This window comes from Pararge aegeria, chromosome 25 (genome assembly GCF_905163445.1).
Source record: "Pararge aegeria chromosome 25, ilParAegt1.1, whole genome shotgun sequence".
NCBI lineage: Eukaryota > Metazoa > Arthropoda > Insecta > Lepidoptera > Nymphalidae > Pararge > Pararge aegeria.
In genome coordinates, this window is record NC_053204.1 from 2,385,137 (window position 1) to 2,406,462 (window position 21,326).

Here is a 21,326-nt window from a genome sequence, read left to right on the forward strand (position 1 = left end):
CTCAACTTCTTGCTTTAATCTCATCGAAAGCCAGTTTAACAAAAAAAAAAACGATTATGCACAAAGGCAGCCTTATCACTTTTAGCGATCTCCTCCAGACCACCTTTGGTTGAAGAAACTAAGTATATACATTGCATATACAATACATACTAATACTACATATACATAGTTAAAACATATGTATTTACAAGTTAGCCCGTGACTGCAATCTCACCTGGTGGTTGTTCGCAGTAGAGTCCAGAATCGAAAATCTCCCAGTAGGGTTTTTCAAACAAACGGTCTTACCATTTAGAAAAAGTTTGTGATTTTCCGGGTTCATTTCGGGGGTGTAAAGGGAGAGGTGCGCGGGGCGTTCTAACGCGTGTTTTGGGCACAATGCACTCAAAAAAATTCAAAATTCATTTATTTCAAGTAGGCCAAATATAAGCACTTTTGAAACGTCAAGTCTATCTGTTTGTAGTGACTCTACCACCAGTTCGGAAGGCAGATTCTACCGAGAAGAAGCCGGCAAGAAACTCAGCAGTTACTCTTTTCCTACATCGTAAATTTTCATTTTACATTTTGACATTCATTTTTCTAACTTGTGAGAGATGAAAGCGGAGCCGGATGCTTCCGAGCAACCTTACTGCATACAAAAAAGGCTCGATGAGAATTCTGTATGTTCTTGATTCTTTGATCTAAAGTTAGAAAATTAGACATAATGAAAGCAATCTTCCACCAGATTCACGTAAAATTATAAAAGAAACTATATATTTTTTTCTTCTTAATGATTCTAAGTTTAAAGTCTATTTTTTTCATACCTGTTTTATAATGTTAACAATACTTTCGTTACTTTTTAATGTAAAGTTAATTTTAAATTGTTAACAAAATAATAAAACATACTTAAAAACAAAAGACATTATAAGTTTGTTTTTATTTATTTTAACATACTTGTTTTTTATTATTATTAAAAGATACATTACACTTAAGAGTTATAGAAATATTATATTTCCAGTCAATTTAGGAAAAATGGTGTGTAGAGATTAGAGAAGTATTTATATCTCTGACGTAATTAAGTATCTGTTATTATCAATGTTTAAGAAACAAAACGGTAATTTCGCCGTGTCTAACACCGGCTCGTTGGTCTAGGGGTATGATTTTCGCTTAGGGTGCGAGAGGTCCCGGGTTCAAATCCCGGACGAGCCCACATCCCCTTTTTGCTCTTTTACATTTTGTTCTCTTTATTCCGAATTTAATTACGTTTATACAATTTTTGATTATTTTCAATTTTGCGTGCTTCCTAATTTTTTGCTTAATTTTTCTACTTGTCCAGAGATGGCGCCACTTACCAACGCGTATAAAATATTTACTATTATCATAGTTAACATCTTCATAAATATCCTACTGCAAGTGGGATTAAGAGCTTCTACTCTTCACGATGCTCCGAAGAGAAGATAAAATTTTTATCCTACGCCTTATTCTACGTTTGTAGAGAAAACGACACTAATTAATACATGGAAAGTTTTATTATCTATTTAGTTATCTAATTATCGGACCACCAAGTTTCACAGAACATTAAAATTTCAGATTTTTGTACAGCCCGCAGACTTTGACAATTGAAAGTGTATACTATATGTATACTGTCAAACCTTAAAGCTAACTTCAGGGTTCCGATTTTTTTTGACGGCGCGGCATGCGCGCGCATCGTAAAAAGTGAGCTGACGATGTATTCCCCTCTCACTCGGTTTCGCAACTACTTTCTCACTGTTAAAACCGTGTAACCTTGTGTGCGCGCGCATTTCGTCACATCGTATAATTTCACTCTCATGTTTTTTTCTAACGCCGCTTAAAGTGTAACTTCAATAAAAACAGGTATACTTAAAAAAAAATCTTTATTCCATCCCACACGTTCTTATCTATTAAAACGACATAAAATCATTAAATACTGGTCATAAAATAATCATCCGGGGGGCAAGGGTCATTTGAATCTACCGGTTTATATCTATAAATTTTACCTTTAGTACTAACTATCACGTTGTTTCTATTATCAAAAGCCATTCCAGTTATTTTAAAGCCTAACTGACCGATTTTAACAGGCAAAATACTTTGAGTGGTCAGTCTAAACAGCGATCCTTTAACTGCTACTATAGCTTCGTCGTGATTATTTAACCGTAATATAAATTTCAGCTCCCTCGTAAACCCTTTGTATTGAACCGGTTCATAGAAGTCGGTAGAGAAAAAGTACAATCTACCATCGACGTATTCGTAAAAAGCGTTGCCTTTTTTGTCCAAAACGAAACTATACGCCTTGGGAATTTTCTCGTAGCGTTGCACAGCAGCCGATCCGTTGACGAATCTAAATATTTCATGATTAGCACCAGTTGTGATATACATTTGGTTGTCTGATTTATCTATGAATATACTTCTAACATCATCGTCCCCTATAGGTCTTTCAGCGCTTATTTCTGTTCTTGAATAATCGTACGTGATTAATCCTTGGTTAGTGCCAATGTAGATTGTGTTGGCAGCTGAATCCACGCCGACACATTGTCCGATTATTTCGTCTGGCACTGGTAGTTCTTTGATGCCCAGAGAACCGTGTGTTAGAAGATAGATACCTTGAAAAGAAGAAACTGTTATGTCTCCAATATCATCATCATCATCACATCAAAAGTGAAGTGCACTTCATATATGCGTACAAGCAATGCTTACCCAAAATATTTGAAATAACTTTGATGGAAGGAGGACTTATACACTTAATGGAATCCTTCTGCACGCCACGTCAACCTATTACCGGCCCACTACAGAGCACGGGTAAATAGGTTAATTAAGGTCGTAGTCCACCGAGCTGGCGGCAGGTCCAGAATTTTTTTTAAAACATAAATAACACGCGGGCAACAGCTAGGTTTTTATATTTTTAAAAATAATTAAAAAGAAAACACCAAATTTTGCTGTTAAGGTCTTATTCTAAATAATTTATTTATTAAAAAATTTATCATATTGATCCATAACCAGTCACAAGGCTCCTCCCACAATGAGAAGGGGTTAAGGCCGTAGTCCACCACGCTGGCCCGGTGCGGATTGGTGGACTTCACACCTTTAAGAACATTATTTAGAACTGAAAAAGCATGCCGTTTTCCTGACGATGTTTTCCTTCACCGCCTTAAAATAATTATTTATTAACTTTTAGTCCATCAAACCGCACTGGGCCAGCGTGGTGGTCTTAACCCCTTCTCGTTGTGGGAGCAGACCCGTGCCTTATAGTGGGCCGGTAATGGGTCGATATGTTGATTAACTTTTAAGATCCCATTCATCCCAGTATATTGGAAAAAATAAGGATATACGGTACTAACCTTTTGTGTAATTCCGTTTATGCAGGATGAAGAATAGGTTCTCCGTTCTGGGATCGATCGTGATTCCAGTGGCGTAACCGTCTATAGTGGCTATCAGTTGACGTTTGTAGAATTCGCTGCCGATTTTCGTCCGAGCGCATCGTTCGGCACTGAGTCCACTTATAACTGCCACAGATAGTATAGCAATTGTTTTGTTTAACGTTAGCATGGTGAATTTATGGCAGGCGTTGAGGTTTATTTAAAGACTGCACCGTTTCTATTTCTGAAAACCATAGAAAAATAAATTCGAAAGTAGCACAATCATACTCGTTATCATGGAATCAACAGTTTAAGGAGAGCACTGTCAATTGAATTCAATTCTTTTATTTGCATAAAAAAATGTAGGTTAGGTACTGCAAATCTTTATTTTTACACTCAGAAAAACGAGAAAAAAAAAGAACAAACACATGAAGAATGAACCAGGATACAAAAGGCGGCCTTATCGCTAAGTAGCGATCTCTGCCAGGCAATCTTAGGATTAGGAAAACTAAAAAGAAAAACGCAAAGGTGGGGTACCTACACTTTTTAGTAGGGTACATACATACGCATATCTACATACTAATACATAAACGAGACTACACAAATACAACAATACTATTGATAAATATAAAAATAAATATACTAATACATATTTTAACATACCATAAATACTTAAATATGAGATTTACACAAATTCATTTGTATTATAACAAAAAAACCATCAAAATAAACAAAATCTTTTAAAATATGTCGAAATATAATAAAAATGACATTATTTTACTGTATTTAATAATAAATTTATAATCATGAAATGTCAATTAAAAAATATCATATTAATTAAATTAGTACCTAAATTAGTTATATTTTATTATCCAAGAACTCTTTTACCGAGTAAAAAATAGCATTTAAATAAATATACTACGACAATACACACATCGCCATCTAGTCCCAAAGTAAGCGTAGTTTGTGTTATGGGTACTAAGATGCCTGATGAATTTATCAACGAGTCACGTAATTTGGCCTTGATTTTCAAAAATGGTAAATCTTCAATAGCTATAGGCAATTTATTGTGAATCAAAATCTTATTATGATAACAACTTTTAGAACTGAGAGCCGTTTACAGGTGTCGCCTGAAATTTAGATTTTTACCGAAATCAGGGACAGTAGATTTTAAAATGCACCATTACATACAATCCCTTATCGCTACATAGCGTTTTCTACCAGGGAACTAAAGGCGTAAAAGAAAAAAAACATAGAAAAGAGGTTGGTTTGATTGATTGCACCAATCAATAAGATTTAAAAAGAAATAAAATATATAACTATATATATATATTACCTATAAATACAAATAAGATATAAACACACATGAAATTACCCATAATTAATGTAAACTACTAACAATCATATACAACATATATAAATATGTATTTATATATATATGTTGTTGTTGTATTATTGATATATATATATATATATATATCAATAATAACAATAATTACTTTATATATATATATATATATCAATAATAACAATAATTACTTTACTCTATATAAAAATAAATTGTTTCAGAAATTAAAGATAACTGTGAATTAGTCTAAGTTTCAGTTGAAGTCATTTATTTCTCCATGCAATTGTTTAAGTTAAAAGTCTAAATAAATTAATTATTATAAATTCGAAGGTGAGTTAGTTTGTTCGTTCTTATTTTACGCCCTAAGTAACCACGCTGGCCAAGAGCGGATTGATAAAATTAACACACCCTTGAGAGAGAGGAGAGAGAGTGAGTGAGTGAGTTAGAGTATTATGGAGAACTCAGGCATGCAGGTATCCTCACGATGCTTTCCTTCACCGTTTAAAGCAAGTGATATTTAGATAGCCTAAATTAAAAACGCACATAACTCCGAAAAGTCAGTGGTGCGCGCCGTGACTCGAACTCGGTCTACACGAAAGGAAATCCGAAGCCTTCCCCACTAGGCTATCACCGCTATTTGAAATCGTGGGAACATTAACAAAATTTACATGCCAGATTTGCACCCAAATTAACTGTTTACATTAACACAAACTACTAGTTTTTAATAACTGATAATTTCAGTTCAATTTGTACCGTACTTTAATGTACTCACTTTCCTAATTCCACTTTTTAACTTGTGGTGATTATTATAAAAATGGCAGCACTGTGTCCATGCCCGGCTAAATCACAGACACGCGGTGAACGGTGTCACGTCTTTATAAAACAAGCTATTGTATTGCAAGTACGTACGTTTGTAAACATCGGCAGCTTCTACACATAAAACGTGATCCGAAATAAATTTAATCGTCATAATCATATCAACCCATTCAAATCCAAAATTCAAATTCATTTATTTCAAGTAGGCCTATTTTATAAGCACTTTTGAAACGTCAAGTATGTATATTTGTAGTGACTGTACCACCGGTTCGGAAAGCAGATTCTACCGAGAAGAGCCGGCAAGAAACTCAGTAGTTGCTCTTTTCCAACATCAACATTTACAATCATTTTTCTATCTTGCGGGAGATGAGAGCGAGGCTGGCTGCTTCCAATCTACCTTGTCATTGAGGAATTCATCAAATGTATAGTAACCTCGCTATACTATAGGCTACAGGTCAAGAATTTCCTTAGGAATCATGTTGTAAAAGCGTATACTCAACCCCACAAAGGAGTTCTGCACCTTTCGCAGACGATAATATGCAGATATCACTAATTTATGTCCGTTTCTGGTAAGTCGATTGCCGGATGTGCATTACCGGATCACTACAGGGCATGGATCTCCTCCCACAATGAGGGGTTAAGGCCGTTATCCACCACGCTTGCCCATTGTGATTGGTGGACTCCACACACCTTTGAGAACAGTATGGACAACTCTTAAGCATGCAGGTTTCCTCACAATGTTTTCCTTCACCGTTGAAGCAGGTGACATTTTTAGTTACTCAATACGCATATAACTTTTTAAAAGTTAGAGGTCCGTGGATTCGAACTCGGCCCCCCGAAATTGAAGTCAAAATCACCGCAATTTATATATTGAAATATTTAAAATTTATTTTGGAAATAAATTTAAAAATTACGAATAATAATAAAGTATCAAAACCCATTCCACTTTAGAAGTGTTTCTCAAACAAACGGTTAGTCACGTTATGCCAGTTTAAAGTAATTATTGTACCTCTAATGTTCTAAACCATAAAATGGGAAAATGGTTTAAAGTTTGTGAGCTAGCAACATTCCACGGGTGTAAAGTTTGTCGTATGCGGGGCGTTTTTACTGTTTTTAGACACAATGCACTGCATACAATAACGACTGAATGAGGATTCTGTAAATTTTTCATTCTATGATTTTAATATGGAATATTAGATTAAGTAGCTGTTACCCGCGACTTCGTCTGCGTTTGATTTTGTTTTTTGATGTGGCATTCAATTTAGTTGTAGTTCTAAATAAATTTAAAGTATTTAGTATCGCTAAGCCTTAAATGAGTTGTTTGCTGCTGTCTGCTGTCCTCTATCTCCATCCACATTCATCAGATCTACACAAAGTTTGGGCAAAATTAAACACATATTACAACCTCTATAGTACAAAAATAATTATTTAAATCGGTTATAATTTGACGGAGTTATGGTGTAAAATCGTCAAACACTTTCATCCCCTCTCCCAAAGGAACCTAGCTTAATGTCGGGATAAAAAGTATCCTATATTACTTCTAACACTTCCGAGAATATGTGTACAAAGTTTCATGTGGATCGGTTAAGTAGTTTTTGCGTGAAAGCGTAACAAACAAACTTACATTGACATTTATAATATTAGTAGGGATAGGAATGGGGATAGGGATAGGGATGCCAAAAAAATTGTTTTTTTCAATTGATTAAAAATTGGGACATCCTGTACAAAAGGACAGATGTAATAGAAAAATCACGCAATGAATCTATGATAACATCCGTAGTAGAACAAAAGGATTGGAAGTAAGTACAAAAGGTTAAGTTTTATAATTAAACGAAGTCCTTTGATACTTACGTATCTTCAAATAAAAACAGACGACTCGGAGACTACTGAGGTGAGACAATTTTAATATATCTGTGCAATTTTTTTTTATAATTTTTTTAAAATAAAGAGTTGACTGTAATAAGGTTAAAAAAACCAGGGTTAGAAAATATCCCCTGGTGGTAAGTTCTATTTATGCACAATTTCGTCAAGCTCAAAGAGTCGCGAAGGTCAAGTGGCAATGGGCGGGGCACATAGCTCGGCGAATCGATCGTTGGTGCCCCAAGGTGCTGGAATGACGACCTTGCACCGGTAAACGCAGCGATGGGTTCCGACGAGGTGGACGGATGACATCAAGCGAGTCGCAGGGAGCCGCTGGACCCAAGCGGCACAAGACCGTATATTGGAGATCCACTTGCGTAATTGAAGTCCACTGCTGGACATAGGTCTTTTAGACCTATGTCCAGCAGTGGACTTCAATCGGTTGACATGATGATGATAAATGTAATAAAATCGTCAAGACCTGGGTAGCTGTTTATTAAAAAAAACTTATTTTTTTTAAGTTAATCTCACTTACTATATGAGATCCAGTATTGTTTGTCCCCGTTTACGACTCATATACCCCTAGCGGGTTATGATCTGTGTCGAACCCTGGATCGATAGTAAGTACTTAGGCAATTTTGGGTATTATTGGGTATGGGAACGCAAGTTTTCGCATTTATAATAACAAAAGTATATGGATTTTCGCGAGTTTTCTTACTTCAAATGTGCTATTGACAGCTGGTATGGTGCTAATCACTTAGGAAAAATGTTCAAACCATTTCAGACATGGAAAGGCAGTCGTAAACTCACTTCCAGCTTAAATGAGATTCACTATCGTTTATATCCCTATCCCTATCCCTACTAATATTATAAGTGTCAATGTAAGTTTGTTTGTTACGCTTTCACGCAAAAACTACTTAACTGATCCTCATTAAACTTTGTACACAAATTCTTGGAAGTTTTAGAAGTAATATAGGATACTTTTTATCCTGACATTAAGCTCGGTTCCTTTGGGAGAGGGGATGAAAGTGTTTGACGATTTAACACCATAACTCCGTCAAATTATAGCCGATAGAGGTTATAATATGTGTTTAATTTTGCCCAAACTTTGTGTAGATCTGATGAATGTGGTTGGAGATAGAGGACAGAACTTCTCAGCGGACAGCAGCAACCCCCTCATTTAAGGCTTAGCGATACTTAAATCTTTTTAGAACTACAACTAAATTGAATGCTACATCAAAAACAAAATCAAACGCAGACGAAGTCGCGGGTAACAGCTAGTATTTTATATTTATATTATATATCATTTAATATTATTTTATTCGATATTGTATATTTCAAACATTCCGCTAACATGCATGCATTTATAATGAAATATTTTTCCCCTATATGATAAACGCTCACACCAACCAAGGACGATCATAATTTACCAAAAACAATTGATTAATTTGGCAAGCAATAGATAAATCAACAAAATAAAACAGCAGTTAATGAAAAAATAATTTATACGTTTTCTAAAACACAGTTTATTAATTTTCGCAATTGCCACTGAACTCATAAATTACACCACTAGTGGCCAAAAATATACTATTTTCGAAAAATGCTAGACCTGAAGGCACAAAGTCTAGATCCATTAATTTTCTAGGTATTAACGTGTCCGGTCTTAACCAATATAAACCATCGTTGGCTGCGAGGACAACTCTGCCGTGAGTGTCTATGGCCATCGCCCGAGCAGAATTCTTCGGTATTCCGACAAATTCGATCGCTTCTTGAAAACCTTTAAGCAGCATTTTCACGAATTTCGATTCGCATTCGTAGTACACATTTTCCTTTTCATCTACTGCGATCATGAACGCGCATGGTACGTTTTCTACTCTACTCTTCTCGTTTGTAACTAAATCTATTTCGTAAACTTCACTATCCGGGTATAAAACTGCGTATAGCTTATCGTTGGACGCAGGTTTGAATAATTGAGTTATGTCGTCGCCCTTAAAACCTATGAAGCTAGCTTTGTTTGTTTTGTTCAAAACACTGAGTCCGTCATCAGTTGCAATATAAACTTTATTATTTTCCGCATCTACGGCGGCCGCTTGACCGTTTATGTTATCGATTTTTATTGGTTCACCTCCTCTTACTATATACTGATCCATTTTAGTTTGCACATCGTCGCTTTGAAGCGATTCTATGTCTATTAAAGTGAACAGTAGGTCTCTGTTTATTGGGTTTATTACTAGATTCGTTGGTAGACCTTTGATCGTTAGTGCAGACCTTTTTGAGTATTTCTCACCGTCGAATATCGAACAGTTTTCGGTGCACACCGATGTTATTGCTAGAAGTATTATGACTAGGCGCATTTTGGATCCTGAAACAAAGAAAACATATTTTTATTGTTATACAGGATGTCTGACACTTGGTTGCGTAGTGTATCAGCTTAAGTTATATTTGTCTTTACGACATTTGTTTCAATGTAAATAAAAATATGTAATTAAGATATATTTAATTTTGGATAGAAGCGGCTGTTACTTTGCGGAAATCCATGGTATATTATGAAAATTAAGCTTAATTTGCTATACTCCGCGAAAAGCAGGTGAATCTGTATGGCTGTATGTAATTTGTAATTTCTTCAATCCTTATAATCTATACCAAACAGATCTTCGGCAATGTAGGGTACTACGCACGTTTCGCTCCGAAACCGGGGCATCCTGACAAATATTCATTGTAAAGTCAACATATATGATGATAAATGTGAATATTGCTGGTTTGATCGTTTGCTTTTCTGTCCGGTTCGGGACAGGAAACAAGCAAATTGAGAGAAAGAATTGCATGATATAAGTTGTAAAATCCCTCTACATCTTGGTCTCTCAGATGTATTAAAATATTCTACTAGTCAAGCTTTTTCATTTGATACCCATGTTAAGGGAATTTCGAAAAAATATGTAAACTGGCATTTTATAGCTATGCATAAAACGTATCTTAGAAGAACTTTCCCGACTAATTCACCTATCAAACAAAGAAAACATCGTTCATACTGGCCAAGATGCCTCATGTCAAACTTATAGCAACCCGTCCTTTTTGCGCCAGGGTTTACTTATATATTTTATTAGATGTACCAACGAAACACTGTATTATCATTAATAAGTTTACTGTCCGAGTACAGTTGTCACTTACAGATATACACAACATTCAAGTAAGTCCTTTTAAAAATAATAAGAAGCAAAAACAGTAAGAATAAAAGAATGAATATCAAAGAAATGAAAATAATGATAAAAATTAAAAAAAAACAATTAATAAAAGTATTACTCTAAAAAACTATTGAAAAGAAATTTAATTTTTGCCCAACATCCTTGATATTCTGCACTCTCAATGCGCGTTCGAAAATTTCCAAATTTAACTTCAGAAGGGTAAAAAAAACAGGCGGTCATCTATTTACATCTTTTATTTTCTTTGACGGAGTTAGCTTACTCCGTCATAGAAAATAAAAGACAACTTGTAGAGGTATGCCTATGTATAGCCAACAAACAAATGTAATATAGTTTTGTAACATAACAAAGGACCTGTATGAGGCTATGGATAAACTGACTCTGCTTCCTGACTACAACTATAAATTATAATGGATGCGTAACTTACAAGTCAAATCAATAAAAAAGCGTTAAAAACTCACGTTATACCCTGACCGGAGACACCAAACCAATGTTATCAGTACACTGAATTTTTCAACCGATTTATTCCAAAGAGATATTACAAAAGTGGTGAGGTTCGATGAACGTTTATCAAAAATGGGGCGAAAACAAAACCGTTACTGTGTTTATAACCTTTTAATCGAAACTATTTTGTTGAATAATAAACTTTTTACAAAAAAAGTGTTTGTTCCAATTCACAGTTTTGTTTGAAATGCATTCGGAAATGTTTTAATGTGATATATAACTTCGTGAAGGAAGAATAGAAAACCGTATGACCGTTTCCATTGTCACTCCGATAAAGTATTCAAAACTGAATTAACTTTTAGAAATTTTTTTGACAACCTCCTGGCGCAACGCGGAGCGCTGTGAATTCAGAGGGAGGTTCCGGCTGAGGCAATTTTGAAATTTAAAATTTTTGAATTTTCGTCTGGTATGGTGGGAGGCTTCGGCCGTGGCTAGTCACCAGCATACCGACAAAGACGTGCCGCTAAGCTATTTATTGTTCCGGTGTGATTTCGCGTAGAAACCGATAAGGGCTATGACTACCATAAACCCTAATAGGAAAGCCCACTACCATCTTAGACTGCATCATCACTTACCACGTAGTTGTCGGCGACTATCTTTTACTATAGATTATAATAAATAATATAAGCAGTAAAAGTAGTTAAAATCATTATTATAAGCGGTTTAGCATTTAAGTTTTACAATAACATCACATATTTTTATGAATAATATACGTAAATACCTAACTATAATATACAGATAAACCCTCAGGCAATGGAAAACCTTCGAGTTCAACACACAAACATTTTCCAGTTGTGGGAAACGAACCCACAGCCACGGACTCAGAAAGCAGGTTTGCGCCCATTGTTCCAATCGACCGTCGGTATCTAATGGAAACGTTTTCTACTGTTAACGTCACGCAACATCGCTTATAGCGTGCGTATTAAGCGTTGTATAATTGATAACTGGTTATATAATACTACAGACAGAACCGTAGTAGTTTAGTAGTTAGGAGTGAAAGAGAAGACAGCGTCACTTAGCCGCAGCTGAAGCCCAACGCTACAGCAAATCAGAGAAGGACACCATAGAGAAGACTGGGTCGGTCGGTAGGGTGGTAACTGTCAACTAGCCACGGCCGAAGCCTCCCACTAAACCATAGTAAAGAAAATTCTATATATTAAAAAAATTCAACTTACAAATCATAATAAAAAAGAGTGTGTGTACTTACGCGTTAGAAGTTTTACTTCTTTGGCGTAACTAAAGTGCAGTAGTGATTAAAGATAAATATTAAAATTAATCAAAAAGATTTTCTTCAAATAAAAAAAGGTTTTAATAACGTAATAATATTTATTTTTTCACACTGATTGTACTGTTAAGAAACACGTGTTCTAAATATAAAAATACTAGAATATACAACTTGAACATAGTTATCGATTTTCATGCCACCTAGAACTAACTTTACGATGTAGAATTCAGGTGTCGGTGTGCGCGCGCATCGTAAAAAATCACTCTCATCATTTTTCTCCATCGCTCAAAAAGAAGTATAACTTCAAAAACTCCAATAAATAAAAAAAAGCCTTTTAACTCTTGCTTACTATATGTAAGGTTACATAACTATACATATTAAGATTTTAAGTGAAAAATAAACAGATAAAGAAATATAAATTAAAAAAAGAGAAATTCAAAATTCAAAATTCAAAATTCATTTATTTCAAGTAGGCCTAATACAAGCACTTTTGAAACGTCAAGTCTGTCCGTGTGTCTCTACCACCGGTTCGGAAGGCAGATTCTACCGAGAAGAAGCCGGCAAGAAACTCAGCAGTTGCTCTTTTCCAACATCAAAAATTTACATTTTATATTTTAACATTCATTTTTCTATCTTGTGAGAGATGAAAGCGGAGCCGGATGCTTCCAAGCAACCTTGTCATTAAGAAACTCATCAATTGTATAATAACCTCGCTGTAATAAATGTGTTTTAACACATTCTTTAAACTTATGGATTGGTAGGTCCAAAATTACCTTAGGAATCATATTATAAAAGCGTATACTCAATCCCACAAATGACTTCTGCACCTTTCGCAGACGATATGCAGATGTCACTTATTTATGACCATTTCTTGTAAGTCGACTGTTTATATCCACTTTTTGTTTATAAAGACTAATATGTTGTCTTACAAATACTATATTGTTATAAATGTATTGTGAGGCTACCGTAAGTATACCAATTTCTTTAAATTTTTCACAGAGGGATTCACGTGATTTAAGTTTATATATTGACCGTACAGCTCTTTTCTGCAATATGAATATAGTTTCAATATCAGCAGCTTTGCCCCATAATAAGATCCCGTAAGACATCACACTATGAAAGTACGCGAAGTAAACAAGTCTTGCTGTTTCTACGTCAGTAATCTGTCTAATTTTCCTGACGGCGTAGGCAGCCGAGCTTAGTTTACCTGCTAGTGTATATATATGGGTACCCCACTGAAGCTTACAATCCAAGGTTATGCCCAGAAAAACTGTGGAATCTTCCATTTTTAGTGATTCTCCATTTATTATTATATTTTTATTAACTTTCTTTACATTTGGTAAAATAAATTCCACATACTTAGTTTTTTTTGCATTTAAAAGTAAATTATTGACAGTAAACCAGTGCGACACATGCGACATAGCACGGCTTACATCGTCAGAGTTGTCTCTACCTCTATCAGTTTTAAAAATTAGAGATGTATCATCAGCAAACAGTACAATGTCACAGGTTTCACTGACATGGTGTGGTAGATCATTTATATACACCAAAAATAGAAAGGGACCCAAGATTGAACCCATTGACGTAGCCGACCCCTGCGACTTAATGTCTTTTATGCAAACCCTTTGGGTTCTGTCACTGAGATAAGAGGCAACCAAATTTAGTGCAACGTTTTTGATACCATAATGGGCTAGTTTAAGAAGCAAGGTTTTATGATCGACACAATCGAATGCTTTGGATAGATCACAAAAAACACCAATGGCATTCTGCGAACGTTCCCAGGCATCGTACACATGTTTTAAAAGTTTGGGGCTTCATCCGTGGTGCTACGACCTTTAGTAAAACCAAAGAGTGCGGTCTGGCCTAATTCCGACAGCGTAAATCATTACGCTGGTTAAGTAAAGTTGACCCAAGTCACTAACTGGATGCCTCCTTCTGTGACGAGGTGATGACGCAGAAGGAGGCGGCGGAACGGCGGCGGGAGGAGGACGCAGTCGCGGATCCTCTCCGTTGCCGAAGAGCGGGTCGCAGGCGACGTGTTCACGAACGCCACCTGCCACCCTAACGAGGAGCCTCGGGCGACTGATTTGAGGTATCGGTCGCCAGACGAGAAACGTCCTCGAGTCGGGAGGCGCACCGAATGTTCCTGGTACGCCTCTGATGGAGTTTGGAGACCTTGAGAAGGTCCCCCTATGGAGGGTCTGCCTCGGCGGCGCCGCTGGCTGGGATACGGACGATTGCGCAAGTGTTCCCGTGTCCCAGTCACCAGGCGACGAGTAGGAACATCGCTAGGTTTTAGTGGGTATTCTGGCTGCTTTATGCCGGTGAGTCCCACCAGTGGCGTGCATTGGGTTTCTTACCAGGGTATGCATAGACCAGGAAAATTGCATAAAACGGCACAAATTCTCGTCCTATTCGAGTTATATATCAATGTTAGGGTATGCAGTGCTTTTGTGCATGTATGGAGTGCACGCCACTGAGTCCCACATACCCCTCCGGAAACAGTGCAGCTTCGGATGCGCTGTTTTCGGAGGGGATGCATAAACGTATTTCCCAGCGTTAAAAAAAAAAAAGTTGCTAACTGGATGTGTGACTGATTTTAAAAGTCTGAATTAACAATAATAATTTAATAACAAATTGCTCGTATACTGCCCAAAGCTTAAACCCATCTATCTGGCTTTACGGCATACAGCTGTGGGGTATCTGCAGTAAGTCTAACATGATGCGCATCCAAAGCGTCCCAAATAAAATTCTACGGGTAATCACTGATGCTCCCTGGTTCGCACGCAACGACGAGATTCATCAGTATCTCGAAATGCCAACGGTATTTGAGGAAATCGGCAGGTTCTGTAAAAAATACAAAGAACGCCTAGCTAAACACCCCAACCGTCTTGCTAGCTCACTATTAGTAGCTCCACGTACGAAACGCCTAAAACGAGCTGATGTGCTAGAGAATTGACGGACGGTTGAGCGATGGCTCCCTCGTCTGTAAATGTCAATAACTCACCGAGCACATCTGATTATAGTCTCGTAACAAAAAAAACTGCTTTTTAAAAAATACTTTTCGCCAAAAGAACGTCTGGTAGGCAATAAATATGCTTGTCAGGCTAGAAGGAGTGACAGGGCATTTTTTATTGGCGATTCGAGTTATAAGGGAGATATTTTCCAAAGAATTGTAAAAACACTCCAGTCCAAATAAAAAACCAATTTCAGAATCATTACGCTAACAATATACTTCCACTTTAAAGTCTTAAAATAAAATAAAATTATTTAGTAAATCTTTAAATAAAAGTAAAAGAGTAATTTTACTTATATATTCCTTTCCCTTTTTCCTTTTAAAATCTCGCCAAATTATCCCAAAAAACCGATGTCACTTTTCGCGCCATCTTTTCTTTTTCTCTCCTTTTTCTTTTTTATCCCCGCATCGCTTTAGTCGCCAGTCCTTCCAACTTTCCAACGTGACAGCACCGTCTTATCAAATACTCTAAATCCACGACTGACTTTTATCAAAAGGATTGACGACTAAGTTCTTTTATAATTCCTAGATTCATTTTATTGATTTGCATATCATCTCGTATTGATAATCTAGCTTAGAATGGCATTTATCTTTGACGAATGTAAAGGTATCGGTTTAATGTAAGGTTTGGTGATAATAAATGTAAATACTTATACGATGATAACCCATGTGTCCTCTTTTAAAAAAAGTAAAGGAAGAAATTAAAAAAAGTAGTTCTTCATTGCCACTGGTAAAATATTTCTTCTCGCAAGTATAATATTACTTCTCGCAAGCGAAGGTGAAGGCCTCCTCCAGAGATGACAACCGGCCTCTATCTTTGGCTACTTGCATCCAGTTTTTGCCGGCAACCTTAACAATATCGTATCACTAACGTATCGTAGATCACTTTATGTCTCAATCAACTGATGAACCGGGATAGTTCTCAGCGCTCTGCTCTTTTATTAATTTTTTTAGTATTTTTATTTGAGGACAGTTGTTTATTTTTTATATTTTGTTTCATATTTAATCTTTTATATTATATATATAATTAAAGATTTTAAACTAAGTTTTTCGTGGTTAATCAACATTTCTTAAGCATAGATAAACGGGTACATACCACGATAATATTTTGGATTTGCCGATATTTCGACCCAGTTGCATGGATCGTGGTCACGACAGGACTGCGTAGGTACGAGAGGTCAAGTTGAATGTCACGGGCAGAATCTGACTACCCGCTTTCGTGGTCTTTTTGTCGGTATTTCACGAACTGTTCGAAACACTACACTGACAACGTCACTTTTAAATTGAGAAGCTGTACGATGCTTTCTTTGTTTGCATAATTCTACCACTGGGTTCCACACACTAGCTAATTTAAAACCGTCCGTGGAGAGAACTTTAGGGTCATGTAGCTCTATCCAGTGCTGGGTGCCCCCTTTTAGAATGTGCTCCGCAATCGCTGACTTCTGTGTTTCATTGTCTCGTTGTATGTAGTTACCTATTTATTTATTTGTCTTAAGTTACAAATATTGTTTTTTTTATATATTACATTTATATATTTAAGTAATGAAATATGTATTTTATGGGTATACTTATATAGGCACCACCTAACTATTTTCTGTAACTGTTTTTTATTTTAGCCATTGGTTGCTGGAAGAAATCGCTATATAGCGATAAGGACGCATTTTGTTATACTTTTGTTCGATGTACTTTTTGTGGTGTGCAATAAAAGTATATTCATTCATTCATTCATTCATATCTTCTGCCAATCTTGCAAGCGGTCTGCCCACCACAACTGATAATAAAGTTTTTATTAAAAACTAAAATAGTCCCAGTACACATAAGTTTCACAAAATATAATAAAATTAAATTAAAATAAATAATCGTCGCGCCAGAACTCCACACACATTTGTGAACAGTATGTAGAACTCTCAGGCATGCTGGTTTCCTCACGATGTTTTCCTTCAACGTTGAAGCAAGTGATATTCTAATTGTTCCAAACACATCAAATTAAGTTGATATACCACACACTGGGCTATGACCACTTCAAATCCCTATCCCTACCCTACCCTACTAATATTATAAATGTCAATGTTAGTTTGTTTGTTACGCTTTCACGCAAAAACTTCTCAACCGATCCTCATGAAACTTTGTACACATATTCTTGGAAGTGTTAGGAGTAATATAGGATACTTTGTATCCCGACATTAAGCTCGGTTCCTTTCGGAGAGGGGATGAAAGTGTTTGACGATTTTACACCGTAACTCCGTCAAATTATAACCGATTTAAATAATTATTTTTGTACTATAGAGGTTGTAATCTGTGTTTAATTTTGCCCAAACTTTGTGTAGATCTGATGAATGTGGATGGAGATAGAGGACAGAACTCCTCAGCGGACAGCAGCAAATTCCTCATTTAAGGCTTAGCGATACTGAATACTTTAAATTTTTTTAGAACTACTACAAAATTGAATGCCACATAAAAAAACAAAATCATACGCAGACGAAGTCGCGGGCAACAGCTAGTATAATATAAGTAATAATTAAACTTAAATACTCGACGACCTCCATGGCGCAACGGTGAGCGCTGGGAATTGAATCGGTAGGTCCAGGGTTCGATTCCCGGCAGGGGCGATTTGAGATGGTATAATTTCTGGATTTTCTCTGGTCTGGTCTGTAGAGAGGCTTTGGCCGTGGCTAGTTAACACCCTAGAGACGTGCCGCTAAGCGCTTTAGTGTTCCGGTCACCGGTACGATGTCGCGTAGAAACCGATTAGGGGTGACTACCATACTCCTTAACAGGTTAGCCCGCTACCATCTTAGAATGAATTATCACTTACCACCAGGTGAGATTGCAGTCAAGGGATACCTTGTAGTGGAATGAATAAAAAACTGTGAATGTTAAGCCACATAGCTTAACATTGCGCCAAGGAATTCGACGAAAGCCGATAGCTTCTTACGCTAAGGTTGCCTTTAAAATTACACTTTAAGTGATAAGGCCGCCTTTGCACCCCAACACTATTCAAAATTCAAAATTTATTTCAAGTAGGCCTACTTTATAAGCACTTTTGAAACGTCAAGTATGTATGTTTATAGTGACTCTACCACCGGTTCGGAAAGCAGATTCTACCGAGAAGAGGCAAGAAACTCAGTAGATCGTCTGTGTTATTAACGCCATATAGTGAAGAGGTACTGTTATACCATTTGATAAGATTTGTATTTCGAACGTGAATTATCTGTCTTACTAATGCCATCTAGTGGAGAGGTGTTATACCATTTGATAACATTTGTTCATTCAGGACGATCACAAGATGGCGTCCATGTCACACACAGTTTTTATATATTTAGCCACATAAATAATTAAATAAGTACGGCTTTATTTTTAAGAATTCATTTATTATCAGGATCATAAGAGTACAATATTTAATCTTCATTTAACGAAATATTGTGCTAGACAAAATTTAAACCGACGTCCACAAAATTCTTCTTCAAACATCTAACATATCGTTAAACTCAAAAAAAACTTATCAGTCCTAAGGATCATTTTATTCAATTCAATCTTTTTGTTTCATTTTAGTGTAAAGTTTATTTTAAAATTGTTAAGTGAATAATAAGAACATTTGTTTTATTGCACTTTTTTTTTCATAATTTTAAAACAAGCTTTACATTTTTGATACAAAAAAGTAGGTAAGGGAAAGAAGGTTTTACAAGTTGGAAAAAAAGAGTGTACTTTATTATTTTTAATGGAATAAGACCATTCTTAGTAGGTAACGTGGGGATCATATATCAGTACTCAGTACTGGCTTTAAATCCGTTGCATATTTTAAAAGATCAAGCGTACAAACAGCGGGAGTGACTTTGTTAATCTTTCTTTTCTTTCAATTGTATTTGTTATAGCTACATGTATGGTGTACATAAAGTGTATTTTCGTCGGATCCATACTTCTTTGGATTTTTAATTTGAATGCATGATCGCTGATAAAATTATGCTTTAGGGTTAGCTTTCGTGCGAGCAGCTTCAAATTTAGTTTTTGAAGCGAGTGTCCTGATTTCCGATGCCTTAGAGTTGAGATAATTGCTGAATGAAGCGTCAGCATCCGTCATTAACTTGAGAATGTTCAATTCGTAGATTACCTTATTAGTGGCGTAGTATTGTACCAAGGTGCCTTCCGGTGCGTACGCACTCGGCTTTGCTATGGACTTGAATTCTATATCACTAACTTCACTAGTGCCATTAGAGTGAAGAATGTAAATTTTATTGCCAACAACAAATGGCACTGATTTATCCAGAATAAACGGAGGTTTGATAAGCTTGACATCGGATAGGTCATGCGGAAGACCTCCGACTTCCTTAACACCATCAGCGGTGCGGACATACGGTTTGTTATCATCACCGACGAAGTAAAGGTTGTCCGAATAGTCCAGAACTATTTCCTTCGCATTAACTACATCGTCCAATTTAACTTTAGTTTCTCCGTTGTTCGAAATCTTATAAACTTCGTGATCCTCAGTAAGAATGTAAATAGCGTCTCCTTCCTTTTCTTTGGCGATTGCTATTATGCTGTCGGTTATTGGTCCGTACTTATCAGCCGAATTCGTGGTGTCGTTGTACACGTAAAGGCCGTCTTGAGCTCCGAAGAATGCTAATTTGCTGTCATCACTCGAAGCGGCAGCGTCCCGACCGTGCTTGAGTATTTTTTTAGCCTTTCCGTCCTTAAGAACGTACAGTCCTTGGTCAACACGAGTCCCATCAGACTGTATATCTGCTTCAACAAAGAATAAGATCGTTGCGGAGTCTTCTTCTTGGGATTCTGATTCACTTGAAGTAGATTCTTTAAAGTTGAGTGAATTCAAAGGTACAAGAATGTTGACTATCTCATGCTCTCCCCTATACTTGACACTGTCGTCGAAATAAACATCCTTTGTTACTACAAGTTTAATGTCTTTGGTGGTGGGAGATGCCACTATTATACCGACCAGAGCAAAAACTGTGTAGCACGTCAGTACTTTCATCTTGAAATCTGAAATAATAAACATATAGATGTAGATAAAAACGATGTAATTTTTTAATCTATTATAGACATACCAAAACACATATGGTATGCACATATAAAATGCTAAACCGTATTTATATATGTTATATATGTATAAATTTTAATATATGGGTTCAGAGGATATAAAGGGATGAATCGTCATTTCCCTTGGTCATCCCACAACTAGTGAACAAATTCAATATCTATACTTAATATCATAAAGCTAAACAGTTTGTTTGTTATGTTTATATACCACAACGATTGAATAAATCTTAGTGCTTCAGTTTACGAGGGTGAAATACAAATTCAAATTCAAAATTAATTTAATTCAGGAAAGCCTACTTTATAAACACTTTTGAAACTTCCAGTATGTATGTTTGTAGTGACTCTACCAGTGACACCTAATAAGAAGTTGCATTAGTCTAAAACTGCATCTGAGATTATATTTTATATATTAGCTATCCATAGTAATATTTTAAAGAGGAGAGATTTTTTGTTTGTTTGTACCCAATATGCTCCAAAAGTACTGGACTGGATTTCCTCGCTAAAAGAAATTTTAGCTATTATAAAGTTACATAGGCTATAATTTTTTTTTTTTTTAAATTTTAGATCCTTACGAAAATTCCAATAACGTATTCCAAAACAAGATTTTGCCTGTAAAATTCATTACTTGGCGTTGCTTGTGAAAACTATTGATTATTCATAAAAAGTATTGCACTACAAGATTGAAGTTCTCATTATTACCAACAAAAAAGTATGCGGGACTAGCATCAAAGTCAAAGTCAAAAATATCTTTATTCAAGTAGGCCCATAGGTGGCACTTTTGATGCGTACATAAGAATTACACGGTAGTGAGATGATGGCGATAACCACATTCGTAAACTTAAAACTAAAGCTATGAGGGTTCCAAACGCGTCCTGGTCTAAGAAGAAGCCCACAACAAACTTAGCCAGGTGTTTTTTTTTGTTATCACCATCTCACATTGTCATTCAAAATTATT

General features: G+C 36.0%; 3 protein-coding genes and 1 non-coding gene across 4 annotated transcripts; 1 reads left to right on the plus strand and 3 right to left on the minus strand.

Moving 5' to 3' along the window:
* Positions 1-1,113: 1,113 nt before the first annotated feature.
* Trnap-agg lies at positions 1,114-1,185 on the plus strand. The gene has a single exon. It is a non-coding gene; the product is annotated as a tRNA-Pro (tRNA).
* A 683-nt stretch (positions 1,186-1,868) lies between these two features.
* LOC120634898 lies at positions 1,869-5,540 on the minus strand. The gene is made up of 3 exons (XM_039905772.1): positions 5,471-5,540; positions 3,333-3,594; positions 1,869-2,597 (listed from the first exon to the last, which is right to left on the minus strand). The coding sequence occupies exons 2-3, from the start codon at positions 3,538-3,540 to the stop codon at positions 1,918-1,920; spliced, it is 888 nt and encodes a 295-aa protein (XP_039761706.1). The 5' UTR covers positions 3,541-3,594; positions 5,471-5,540; the 3' UTR covers positions 1,869-1,917.
* A 3,321-nt stretch (positions 5,541-8,861) lies between these two features.
* Positions 8,862-11,274, minus strand: LOC120634857. The gene is made up of 2 exons (XM_039905693.1): positions 11,036-11,274; positions 8,862-9,736 (listed from the first exon to the last, which is right to left on the minus strand). Exon 2 carries the CDS (start codon positions 9,726-9,728, stop codon positions 8,904-8,906), a length of 825 nt encoding a protein of 274 aa, XP_039761627.1. The 5' UTR covers positions 9,729-9,736; positions 11,036-11,274; the 3' UTR covers positions 8,862-8,903.
* A 7,722-nt stretch (positions 11,275-18,996) lies between these two features.
* Positions 18,997-20,317, minus strand: LOC120634938. The gene has a single exon (XM_039905832.1). It carries the CDS (start codon positions 20,304-20,306, stop codon positions 19,278-19,280), a length of 1,029 nt encoding a protein of 342 aa, XP_039761766.1. The 5' UTR covers positions 20,307-20,317; the 3' UTR covers positions 18,997-19,277.
* Positions 20,318-21,326: the final 1,009 nt, after the last annotated feature.